General features: G+C 38.2%; 1 protein-coding gene across 2 annotated transcripts in view; it reads right to left on the minus strand.

The window, feature by feature from the left end:
• LOC126100286 (oxysterol-binding protein 1) overlaps positions 1-13,987 on the minus strand; it is a 328,991-nt gene that overhangs the window by 241,743 nt on the left and 73,261 nt on the right. For both annotated transcript variants that reach the window (XM_049910887.1, XM_049910886.1), the window contains one exon: positions 7,292-7,497. In XM_049910887.1, coding sequence (XP_049766844.1) covers positions 7,292-7,497 — 206 coding nt within the window. The remainder of the gene's footprint in view (positions 1-7,291; positions 7,498-13,987) is intronic.

The raw sequence follows: 13,987 nt of genomic DNA on the forward strand, positions 1-13,987 counted from the left end.
TGTTAAACTTCAATTACACAGTAAATCAGTCAAATCTAAAGGCCATAAATTCAACTAAATGCCTAGGAATTACAAGTACAAACAACTTAAATTGAAGGAACACACAGGAAATGTTGTGGGAAAGGCTAACCAAAGACTGTTTTATTGGCAGGACACTTAGAAAATGTAACAGATCTACTAAGGAGACTGCCTACACTACACTTATCCATCCTGTTTTAGAATAATTCTGTGCAATGTGGGTGCTTACCAGACAGGATTGATGTAGTACATCGAGAAAGTTCAAAGACGAGCAGCACATTTTGGGTTATCGGAAAATAGGCGAGAAGTGCCACTGGAATTATATGGGATTTGGGGTAGACATCTTTAAAACAAAGGCATTTTTCATAGCAACGGAATCTTCTCATGAAATTTCAATCACCAACTTTCTCCTCTGCATGCAAAAATATTTTTTTTTTTTTTTACACCTACCTACATAGGGAGAAATGCTCATCATAATGAAATAAGGGAAATCAGAGCTTGCATAGAGAGATACAGATGTTCATTTTTTCCACGCTCTGTATGAGATTGGGATAATAGAGATTTATTGTGAACACAGTTAGATGAACCTTCTGCCAGGCACTTAAATATAATTTGCAAGAGTATTGATGTAGATGTAGATGTCCACTGTGCCGTTCAACAACAGAGTCTGGCAGACTGCATTCATCATGGCGGCATCAAACGCATATGCCAGCATAGATCTTCATACGCCCATTGCAATTCTGGGTATAGTGGGTTCTGGGCAATGGAACCTGACACAATGGCATGCATGTCACCAGTACAGCATGCAGAAGACAGCATAGAAAGATTGACACAAACATGTCCACACCTGTTGCAATGCTCCAACATTGCACCAATGCTGTGGATAAAGCTGTTCTGTCCATTATGGCCAAGAGGACAAGATGGCAGTCACCTCACACTGTGATCACCTTGTGCCACCCAAACCCCATCATAGCTGTGTATGGCCGCCTTCTCTCCATTGGTTCCACATATGCCTCCCTGTTGAAGCAGCAGGCCCTGTATAAGCAGTGATGTAATGGAATGACAGACTCGTCTCCTGGAGACCAATCATTCTGTCCTGTTTGAATGCATTCAAATGCCGATATTTCACCCTGTGATGTTTGTGTGGCATAGTGACACTCCGTTACCACATGTCCACTTCACATGATGGCTCTGCACTGATTGAGCATTGCGTAACACTGACGGTTACACAAAAGGGGGCACTGTTGGGACTACGTGCATGCCACCTCTCTGTTATTTAAACCACTTACTATGGTTCTAAGCATCCTCTTATTGTGGCATTTTGCAGGCCATTGCTTCTTAGTGTTTCACTTTTTACAAACAGTAGTGTAATTGAATGTTAAAACTAAAGAAACTACAGGAAGGTTGGCATTTAAGGAGTCAGGACCTGGATAAATTGAAGGAATTAGACTCTGTTGGGAGCTTCAAAGGGATCAATATGCAATGAATGGCTGAAATAGGGGAATGGAATACAATAAAAGGCAAGTATGTAGATTTGACAGATGAAATAATGAAGGCGTTAGAGGATAAAATAGACCAAAACACATGCCCCAGTAGATAATCTGGCATAACATCATAAAAGATAATAATGAAAGGAGAAAATATAAAAATGCAGCAAATGAAGCAGACCTTAAAACAAGGCCCCTGCTATAGATGACATTTTCTCAAAATGACTGATATTCTTTTGAGTATCATCCATGATAAAACTACTCCATATGGTGCTCAGGATATATGTGACAGGTGAAATACCCTCAGACTTCAAGAAGAATGTAATAATCCCAGTTCAAAAGAAGGTAAATGCTGAGAGACGTATTACTGAACTGTCAACCTAATAAGTCACGGCTGCATAATACTGAAACACATTATTTACATATGAACAGAAAAATTGGTAGATACCAACACCAGGGAAGATCAGTTTGGGTTCTGGAGAAATGTAGGAATGTGCTAGGTTATACTGACTCTATGGCATCTCAAAACAAGAGTTAACAAAAAGCAAACAAACATTTATAGCATTTGCAGATTTAAAGAAAATTTTTGACAATGTGGACTGGAACATACTCTTCGGAATTATAATGGTAGCAGGTATAAAATATTGGGAGTGAAAAGTAGAAACCAAACTGCAGTATAATAGTTAAAGAATATGAATAAAAAGCAGTAATTGGAGGAGGAATTTGGAAAGTGGATTAAAGTTCAGAGGGAAGAAATTAAATCACTGACTTTTTCCAGTGACATTGTAATTCTGCCAGAGATGGCAAATGATCTGGAAGAGCAGTTGAACAGAATTCACACTGTCTTGTAAACACATAGCATCATATTAAACAAGTGCCAAATAAATAAATAAATGCCAAATTGTACTTTATAGTAAACAAATTATGAAATAAGTGTCAAAAAATATTACACACATTTATAATTACCAAGTGTTACATAGTCACTATGAATCAGACAATGACAGTTTATTACAGATGCAATATGGATGTCAAATTAAACTAGATAGTACTTGAGAATAGGAATAAAGCTGAAACAGGTGTCATAAAGAATATTTAACTTTTGCAGCTAGCCTGGACCTTCCCCTTTCAAAATGTTGGATTATAATGTCTACCATTCTTTGGCCCAACTGAGGAAAAAATGTATTGAAAAGATTTCATTATATGAACATCAACAAAAGTAAAAACAGGGCAATGCAACGTAGTCTGAATTTTGGTGTGTGAGCAGCAAAATACCTGATGATGGCCAAAGTAGGGAGACTGCAGATTGACAATAGCAAAACAATCATTTCTGAAAAAGAGAAATTTGCTGACACTGCGTGTAAGTTTAAGTATTAGGAATTTAATTGTGTAGTGTAGCCTTGTACGGAAGTACTATGTGGATAATAAATAGTTCAGACAAGAAGATAGTAGAAGCTTCTGGGATGGGTGTTACAAAAGAATGCAAAGGATTAGATGGGTGGATCAAACAACTAATGACGAGGTGCTGAATCAAATTGGGTGAAGAAAGAAATTTATGCCGCAACTAGAGAAAAAAAAAAATAATAAAAATAAACAGACTAAGCTGGTAGGACACATCCTGGCATCTCAGGTATCAAGGAATGGTCAATTTGGTAATAGTGGGAAACTCTGCTGATGCCATAGCTCGAAACTTTGCTGATGACATCCAATCACGCAATAAAATTTTACGACAGAGCACGTAGGAACTGATGTTACTAACACATTTTACTTACAAATGCCAGTGCAGCAAATCATTTAGTGAAAATTAATCAAAATGAGAGGTTTAACCTGTGTCACCAAAAATATTCATCCACCACCACCACCACCACTACCAACAACAACAACAACAACAACAATGCTGACATTGGTAGAGCTCATTTCTTCAACTTCATGAGAAGTAACACTAAAGTGCAAAAAGATATTTTTATTGCTAATTTTCTAAGAAACTGTCTACCCTAGTGGGGTTGAGAGGGAGGGTGGCAGTGGCTATTTTATTACAGCACCATCATAAAGATTCAAACAATTTATCATATTCTGTACTTTTGCAAAGTAAACTTGCTACACTGGCTCAAAAAAAAGTGAAGAGATGTTAGCATGCCAATGTAACTTAATACATGTACACACTATTGGCACATGTGTAAATGAATAGAGCTGCAATTCCCTGTGAAAGGTAGGAGGTCACCAGAGTGCATTAATGTTGTTCATGTTTAGTGTTGTCACCCGTCCTGATAGGGTATATAAAGAGTGGGAATAGTGTCAGATGTTGAGTGAACACTGAAGGACTTGGAGATGATGTATGCTCATGTAAGACAGTATTATCAGCTACTGCCAGTGCTTGAAAGAGATTTCATTGTGGTCCTCCATTTGGCTGATTGGTTAAATTGTGCAATATTCAGATTTTTGAGTCATTCAGATGTGACAGTGTTGGACTCCATGGGAATGTGAGGGCAGGTATACTCATCAAGGTTGTGATCGACCACATCTGATCACTAGAAGGGAGGATCACACTGCAGTCCTTTCACATCTGTGCCTATCATCTGAGAACAAGTAATGGAGCCCTTCAACATTCTGTGTCATAGTGCACCATTGTTTGGAGACTAGCAGCAGCCAGATTAGGGAACTACCATCCCATGTACAGGCAGCCAATAATATCACCCCACAGAAGATTGCATGTGGAGCGGTGCTGTAACTGGGAAGCATAGACCGCTGATGATTGGTGAAACAAGTAAACTAGAAAAAAGACCAATATCTTAAAAGCAAGTGAAAGTTAACGTACAGATAGATGTTTCTATATACCACATATTATTCAGCTGTATGCAAATGGTTTCTGTTTATTTTCTATGTTGCACAGTATCAGCAGAAAGCCCAAAACTTTCAAAAAAGCTACACGTTCTCATTATTATTTTCATTGACATAATTGTCAGCAAAGTCATAATGATACTTCTGAAAGAGGGGGGTTAGAGAGGAGGACTTTTCTAACTGTGCCGCTGATCACTGTTAAAGGGAGTAAATATTAAAATCTCCATTTAAAAATTATCTTACATGCTGTAGTCTTTTAAATAAGCTTTGTATTGCTGCATAGTCACACTGTATTACAGAAGTCAATGCTAAACTGGTCATCTAAGTGTATCTGTACAAGTGAAATAAGTATTCAAAGATTAATTGCATATGAAAACTGATATTTAAATCTGCCTGGTTCACCAATACTATACTCCCACACATTACAAAAACTGAACACAATATTACATCAATTAATGGAACACTAAGAAATAGCACTTTTCAGTGCAGAGGCAGAAATACCTGATGATTTATTTACAATGTCTATAATACATTTATAGACCACTAACCACCATCCAAAGAGTATTCTTACGCTACTCGGGTGACACCTGAAAAAGCCACCATGTTTTTTACAAATTTTTTGTGTTCCACAAAAACAACATCTAGAATTTGCTAAAGACTTCAGCTCCTCCTGTGACACTAATTTTGTAGTGTAAAAAAAAAGGAGTAAAAACCATCAAAAGTCAGAGGTACATATATAACCTTTAGCACTACGATAATGTGACAGAAATATACACAGAACACACTGCAGAAGTGTCTGATGTTCCTGAAGCCATGACCCTACTTAACCTTATTGAATATACTGATGCCTTGTTAAGATACAATGTGGACCATCAATCTACATAAAATTAGGGCTTTCCAGACAGCAGTGAGACAAACTTACAGTACCACTGTGATAATGGGAGCATCCGTCAATGGGTATACAGTTACTGGAATAAATTACTAAAAAAATGAAAGACTGGAGAATGCTGCTTTTAACCAACAATTTTAACAGAAAACTCCTAAGAGTATGTGACAATTAAACATGAAAATTTGCTAAATGTGACTGATCATTTGAAACATATTTTAATTTCATTTCTACAACAAAATACCAACTGTATATCTTTCACTACAATATACTGAAATCAATGATGGCCTCACAAATTGAAAACCAGCTCATAAGTGAAAGAAACTCTGTGGAAGCATTGCCAACTGTGTGTTATTCTTACATGTATCACACGATTTCAGAACACACTACAAAATAAAAGTAATTATACTCAATTAAATGAATTTCTCATGTTAATACGACTTCTCATATCACTGCACCCAGTCAAAGAATACTAAGTTTCAAAAGAAAGGCATTTCAAAACTGTGGGTATCCTTACTTCAAAATAGCAATGTCAGGTAATGTAAATAAAGAAGCACATAGAACAAAAAAATGATGAAGCAAGTATGGACAAACATTATGAAGGCATCATTGATTAGCATAACTAAATGGTGAAAAGAGGATAAAATAAAAATATGAACACTTTGTGGCAGCTTGAACAGAAAGGAACTTGTGTTTTGCTTTTCTTTTTTGCCGTACTTTTGGAAACTATGGAACTGGTTCATGCAACACATCTCTGACCATGATGGTCAGTACAACACCCAAGTTAACAGTTCAACATTCATTCTACACACCTCACTTCATCAACACTGGCACAGATAAAGTGTTCTGTTGCTTGTTCTGTATGTCCTGTAAGCTGCAGCAGGTGAGCTGTGCAGCCCTTAGATGAAAAAAAAAAAAATCCTTCTGTTCTCAAGCTAACTGTTATGAATTTCCTACATTGTTGATATTTCTACCCGGAGTTTCCATTGTTTGATCTTCCACTGTCAGCCACTTTTGTTTTTGTAACTACAAACTCTTTGTGAAACCTGATACACACACAAATTGACAATTCGGGAATGATTAAGGCCACAACCTGATTTTATTCTGAATATGCTTCTTTCATTTCCAAATAGTCATTCTTAAAATACCCAAGACAGGAGCTAATCTCTGTGAATCTGTGACTTTTCATTACATAATTCAATATTTCAGCTTGAAGTATGTCAATTCAAAAGTATTATGTAAATATCTCCAGTCCACAATTGCAGAATTACACACACAGTTTCTACTTCTTATTCATTCCAGTTCCTTGAAAATTAATGGCACCTGATTACACTCTAGTGCTTCTTGTAGCCTATTACACAATTTCTTGACAAAGGTTCAAATGTCCCATTTGGAGGAAAAGATTCATTTATTTTTACAAGTTTCCATAGAAACTGATAAAACTAGCTGAAGTCTTAACTTCAATGACTGAAACAAGTATGCCTACTGTATTTACTGTATCATAATGTGCAATTTTCAATGCATACTAAACCTTCTTCTTTGAAAAACATTATCTGTGTACAAAAAGATAACCATTACTTGATTTCCCCCCCTAGCCCACCCAACAGTGTTATTTCTTTGAAATTCTTGACAAAACTGCCCTTTTTGTATGATTTAATCCATTAGCTTGCAATCTTGCCTAACATTTGAGAGTGTTGTGTAACACAGCAGCTACACAAATAAAAGAGAAAATTAATCATAAGCAATTCAAAATATCTCAATGACAAAAAAACTATGACTGGACAGTTTCAGGTTCAAATTATGATAATCTTCCATTGTGTCCCAATAACAGAGAGAGAGAGAGAGAGAGAGAGAGAGAGAGAGAGAGAGAGAGAGAGAGAGAGAGATTTTAATATTAGTAAAGGCTACTCATTCTACCTATGACAAAAAAGAAATATTTGAATAGAAACATTAAGAACTACAGCTTATTTCTTTTATTTTCTTTAACCAAACTCCAAAGGTACATGAAGTAATATTATGTGGTAAGAAAAAAAATTGCAGAAGTTTATATTAAAATGCATTTTACCTGACTCCATCACTCGGATAGCCTTAGCTTTGGCCAGTTCTAGGGCAGTAACCCATCGTTGACGTTCCACTTCATTGGCAGCCTTTATGTGAAATGTCTGAGTGCCACCATTTGATATAACAAATGTACATGAATCTTCTGTGTGTATTAATGCACCATGCAAACTTATTGTTCCACGACATGTATGGGACATTTCAGCTTGGTTCCTATAAGAGAACAAGACCATTAGAAAACTGAACAACTTCATGCATAGACAATGAAGAAGTGGGAGGAGGCGAGAGGTTGAGAAGGATTCAGAAAAGATGGGAAAGGGATAAACCACTTTAAATTATAAACATATATGCAAGCAACATACAGAAAGAGTTGCTGGCAGCATTCACCAACATCTGTGTGTTACAATCAAGTGCAGTCTACAATGAAAATTTGAGCTTGAAATCAGGTCAGAAACAAGATTTAACCTTAGGCTGCTGGCACATACCACTAAAAGTACTGCTGTACTAAGGAAAGCATATATCAATTTTAGCAGATTCTTTCTCATACAAAGCGCATCCAATAGTGTGGAAGAGTATGAAACAATGTGGGAAGCTGAACAGCTAACGTAACAAGAAAGATCCCAGTCTCTACTATATACAGCATATTTGGAATCAAACTGATATGAATAATCACATTTCATTATTATTATATAAGCCACATAAAATGATCTTAAAACTTACAAGGAGGCTAAATCCACTTTGATGAATAATGGCAGCTCATCAACATTGGTGTAGGAAAAGTTTATGTTAGTTGTCCTGTAAGCTGCAGCAGCCAACCTAGTGCCCCGTAACGGACTGCTTCTATGATCTTAAGCTCGCACATCTTTACTTGCTGCATCCATAATCAAAAGGAATGTGTTGTTAATGAATCCACCATTCAAGTACATACATCCAAACCTTAAGTACTTCTGCAATACAGGTGTGCTGAATGTCACACCAAATACCACCAATTTCTCCTTACCATTTACATTCTCACTGTTTTCTTTAGTTTTGTAGTGTCTTGACGTGTCTGTACTTTCCATAATGCTTTCATGTTAGGATCTACAAAATCCTACCACGTCAGAACAACCTTACAATAAGGGAACAATAGTCATTTTATTTCCTTGTTCTCAGAGGATTTTCTACCTACTTGGTGAATTGCAGCCATCTCAATTAGAAAAGTTCTATGGTGGAATCCATTCACAGTATCTATTAAATCTGGTGTATCCTCCACGCATTAGTTAACATAGAAGGGAGAAACCTCCCTAAAATTTCTTTTTTCTTCTTCTAATAACAATGATTCTGTGCACTGTTTCAGTCTCCAGGTTTTGCAGTATTTGCGTGCTAACCAGAAAGCGCCGTTTACTAACTTTCTGCCGACCAACCCATGATACAGGGAGTGTTAAAGGTTTGTCAATTGGTTTTAAGGAGTTGTGCAGAGCAATTATAAAAGCCAACTAAGACAAAATCCTTCTGCATGAGCAAGTCTGATACAACTGGAAATCGAAAAACGGCACAAAAAAAAAAAGAAAAAAAAGAAAAAAGAAAAAAAAAAAAAGGGCTGGGAACCCTAGCCCCAGACACAAGTTATGAAACACATTTGCCAACGTCGGGTGGATTGTCTCTCACCATTCCCTTTCAAAACTACATACATATTTTTTCCCAAAGAAACTAAATTGTGATGGTACAGGAAGTAAAGATGTTGACACTGGGTGAAAACAATGTTTAGGTGGTTATCCTGCTGTCAAAGCATCTGCATGCCATAAACCTCCTGCATACTGATGACTGGGGGATGACAAGCATGAAGGCACTAACAAGGTTGTATGCCTACTGGCCCAGCGTCATGCAGGATACTGAGACAACAGCCTGCCCCTGTGAGATCTGTGCTTCAACCTAGTCAGCACTCCTGCAATGATTCCACATTCAGCGTGCACCACAGCACTCATTGAAATGCTTCTATGGGGACTTTACTGGCCCCTTCCTTAGAAAAATGTGACCCATTGTCATAGACTTTTATTTTCCAAGTTTTCATATGCAGTCTGAATTTCAAATACCATAGAAATGAGCACTTTGCAGAAAATACCCGGCACTGAAGGGTCCCAGAAACAACTGATTGGGGTAATAGCCCTCAATTTCTATAGAGCACGTTTCAAGATGTCTGCTCTTTGAATGGCATAATGCTCCCAATGGTACCATTCCACTCAGCCTCCCACTGTGAAGCCAGGCAGTCTGTCCGGTCATTTAAGGTGCAGATGCGGAAGATGCTATCAGCTGCAACCACTGCTGATGTCCTGAACCAGATGTCGGCCTCCGAAAGGACCACACCAATACAGAGGCACACAATGGCAGAACTGATGTGTGGCCGACAACACTGGACCCTCTAGAACACACTCAACACCAGCCCACCTCTGTCCCCCATTACTCATTGGCCAAAGATATTTGATCTTCAGAAAGACCCCACAATAGATACCAGTGTCATTAGAGCTGCACGCCGAAGACACTATGCTGGTGTGACATACCAACCAGGTATGACACGCCATCTAACTGCACCCACACTTAGTTGCTTCCACATCGAGACCACCGCCACACACCCTGGAGTCAGTTCGATACAACTTCTAGGCACCTGGCACACACCACTACTAGGTTCAGTGCCATTGTAGATGGCACCCATAGAGTGGGACCCTTTTCCACCTCCAGCACCAGAGACATCCAGTACAGCCCCGGAGACCGGAACACTGGCTTCTGCTGACTCCAACATCAGATACATACCCCTGCTGCAAGCAGAAAACATTGACACCAACGCTGAGATGAACAGCGAACCTTTAGCCGGTTTGCGCACCCACACCTCTCCCCAATTCAGACAGCAATCATACACAGACAGGGACACTTCTGACACTACCCATTGTTGGCCCTATCCACTGATTACAGTGGGTAGGAATGTTCTCTCTCTCTCTCTCTCTCTCTCTCTCTCTCTCTCTCTCTCTCATCTGACAATAAGTTCAATATATTGCATTATCCACCATCAACAAATCCTCCAGTGGCCAATAAGAAGCACCTACAAGCTATCACGATGGGCCTGGCCACTGACATCAAGTCACAGATAAAACTTGACTGCTGGGCTGCTGCAAGACACTTTGAATAGTGCTGTACTAAAGTCTCCACCTTGCTTACTTTCATGACTTGGCTGTCTACTGGATCTCAACTAGACCATTTTGGAGAGCTCTCCTACACATTATTCACGGATTTGCTTGGTTTTTGACTACCTGGTTGATTCTTTTGATGTGTTGTACATTTTATAACAACTTCAAATGAACTGGATTTGTTAACTACCAAACGATGGGGCACTACCAAATGACGATCTGTGTAATAAAGACTGTGCTGCACCATAGTGACTTTCATAGCCTGTATAACATTTATATTATGCATGCCAAAACCACAGATGTGTTTCCACACCATAAGTGTTATATCTTTGAGCAATGATGTTCTGGTAACACTCAGCGTTTACAGGGAAATAATAATAATAAAGATTGAATGATGGTGAATCGTGCTTAGCATCGTGGCTGATAGGCAACGAGAATGGAAGCTGCCATCTGGATGTTACCACTAATACTGTTCATAATGCAGCAATGAGTAAATAAATTGATTTTTCAAGAAAATTTTAAAAATAACCAACACACAAAACAATACACCAAGGTGTTTTCCTATGTCACAGTGATGTGACTAGTCCCAGACATCTTTAGTTACATTCAATTTAATATGTAGTTACAGAGTTCTATTGTATCCATAATCGATAAGCTTGATTGAAATAAATAGTGTACGATTTTCTAAAGGATTCCATTGAATTCTTAAAGTATAAGGTGGAGACTGTTCAAGAACAAGGCTTAAAATGTTATTTATGGCAATCAATATGCGAGGAATAGTCATGAAGTCTGACGAATTGGAGATGGGCTGCACCATTTTGTTTCAGCTCGTTGATCTGCATGCTATGGTACTACAGCACTTGGATTTGACTGTTTTCTAGGAAAGCAAGAAATTAATTACGTAACTTTATTTTATCAAGCTGATGATTAGAACTTTATGACTACCACTCATATGTGAAACTGTTTTATTACACTCAGCAAGATCACACACACTGTGGAAAAACAGGTAGAATAATCATTAGTGAAACATTATTTCTCTATGATATTTTGGATTGGATTTTGCTGGTGGATTTAAGGAACCACAATATCAGATCATCAGTCACTCCATGCTGAGAATGTCACATCAATAAAATTCTTGTATAATAAACAAGACAGACAGTCAACATGGCCATTAGTATGTTTGTCTTGCATGGAAAAAGTAGAAGGGAATGGTAAAGTATCCTAAGCTGGGGGAGGTACGCTGGCTGAAAACTGCTGAAGGCCCTCCAGGGCTATTCATCAAGCAATGTGAACATAGATATTTCACATCCAACCAATCAATCCCCAATCAATATGCAAGACTGGTGAGATCATCATCAGTGTTCTGCCAAAAGGCAGGTTTTCACGTGGTAGTTCTCCAGGCTGTCCGGTCTTCTGCCTCTTCAGGTCTGCATAATTTCCTCTTCCCTTTATGTGTCTACCATCTTTTATCTCCTTCTTCTTCTTCTAAGTCTTCTCCTACAAATCAATCCTTCCAAAGCATCTGCTAGCAAGTACTCCCTTCTCAATGAATGTCCCAACCAGTTCTTTATCCTTCCTCTTACAATCTTCAGCAGACATCTCTCACCAACCCTTTCCAATACTCTTTCATTACTCACTCTTTCCATCCTGCTTATTCTCTCCATTCTCCTCCACATCCACATCTCAAATGGTTCTAACCTTTTTTCATCCTCTCGTCTCAGTGTCCATATTTCTGCCCCATTTAGTGCCACACTCCAGACAAAACATTTGCCAAGACTTTTCCTTAGACCTTTATCTAATTTGCCACATAAGAGTCTCCTCTTTCTGTTGAATGCCTCCTTCGCTATGGCAATTCAAGTTTTCACCTCCTGGTGACATCTCAAGTCCTCAGTTATTGTGCTTCCAAGATATGTAAATGCACTTACTTGGCTAATGATAGATTGTCCTATTTTAATATCTTTGTTTTTGCTGTGTTTATTTGCATCCAATATTCCACACAAGCTTCATTCAGATCTTTCAGCATGTTATTCACTGTCCACTCACTTTCTGCCACTAATACCATGTCATCAGCAAATCTTATACATTCTATTCTCTTTCCACCAATACATATTCCTCTTTTCCCATCTAAGCCTTTTGCAATAATCTCTTCAAGGTATGTGTTAAACAACAGTGGGGAAAGGCAACAACCTTGTCTAACACCTCATCAATGCTGCTTCCTTCTGACGTTTCATGTCCAATCCTTATCCTTACTTTCTGGTGTAAATATAGATTCTGTATCAGTTGTCTCTCTTTGCAATCTACTTCTTTCCTCTTCAAAATATCCATCAGCTTGTTCCATTGAACTCTGTCAAAAGCCTTTTCTAAATCTATAAAAACAGCAAAGATTTCTCTATCTTTTTCCGTATATCTTTCCCCTATAGTTCTTAACAGGCCAATAGCATCTCTTGTTCCTTTTCCTCTTCTAAATCTGAACTGCTGCTCTGCAATCCCTCTATCCAGCTTGCCATATAGCCTTCTATTCAACACTCTCAGCAAGACTTAAGCTGCTTGATAAATTAGACCAATGGTCCAATGCTCTTCACATTGTTTAGAGTTTCTCTTTTTCTCTATTGGTATCATAACTGTTGCAAGGAAGTCCTCGGGCCATTCCTCTTTGTCATATATCTCGTTACAGAAGTAGACTATTTCTTTTCTTGCCTTTTTTCCCAGATTCTTCAACAGTTCTGCTGGCAAATCATCAATTCCACATGCCTTCCTATTCTTCATCTCCTTCAGTGCCTTTTCTACTTCTGCTTCCAAGATGGTGAATCCCTTTCTATCTTCCATCACATATTGCTCCTCTTCAACCTTAATTTCACTTTACATTTCATCCCCCTTGTACAGACATTCAATATATTCTTGCCATCTGTTCAAAACCTCCTGTGGTTCTTCTGCTAGAGTACCATCTGCTCTTTCTACTTCCATGTTATTCCTCTTTCTTTTGCGTTCAAAAACTCACAAGCCAGTCTATACATCATTTCATACTTTCCCTCTTTCTCCGTTTTCTCTATTTCGTCGCATCTCTGTTTCATCCACTTTTCCCTTGCTTCTTCAGTTTCTCTTCTTAATTCATTATTCAGTTTCCTGTACCTCTTTTTGCCTTCTTCAGTTTATACACTTTTCCACTTTCTCCACTCTTCCATTTTTTTCAACATGTTTTCTGTTATTAAATCTTTCCAGGTGCTTTGGGATACTCTAATTCCTAGTACTTCTTTGGCAGAGTCCATGAGTCCTTCCCTCATTTTTATCCATTTGTAATTAACACTTTCATCAACACTACCTCTTTGCCATTTTTCCATAAATCTGTTCTCCCAATCTGATGCCTTTCCTACCTCTTTGAGTCTTTCTATGTTTAATCTTTCCTTTGCTTTACCTCCAGATTTTTTTGAACTTCACTTTTATTTCTCCCATTACTAGGTTGTGGTCTGAATTTATATCCACTCCTGGATAAGCTTTAGCATTCTTCAAAGAGTTCTTAAACCTTTTTTGTATCAGGATGTAGTCCA

Source organism: Schistocerca cancellata, chromosome 9 (assembly GCF_023864275.1).
Source record: "Schistocerca cancellata isolate TAMUIC-IGC-003103 chromosome 9, iqSchCanc2.1, whole genome shotgun sequence".
NCBI lineage: Eukaryota > Metazoa > Arthropoda > Insecta > Orthoptera > Acrididae > Schistocerca > Schistocerca cancellata.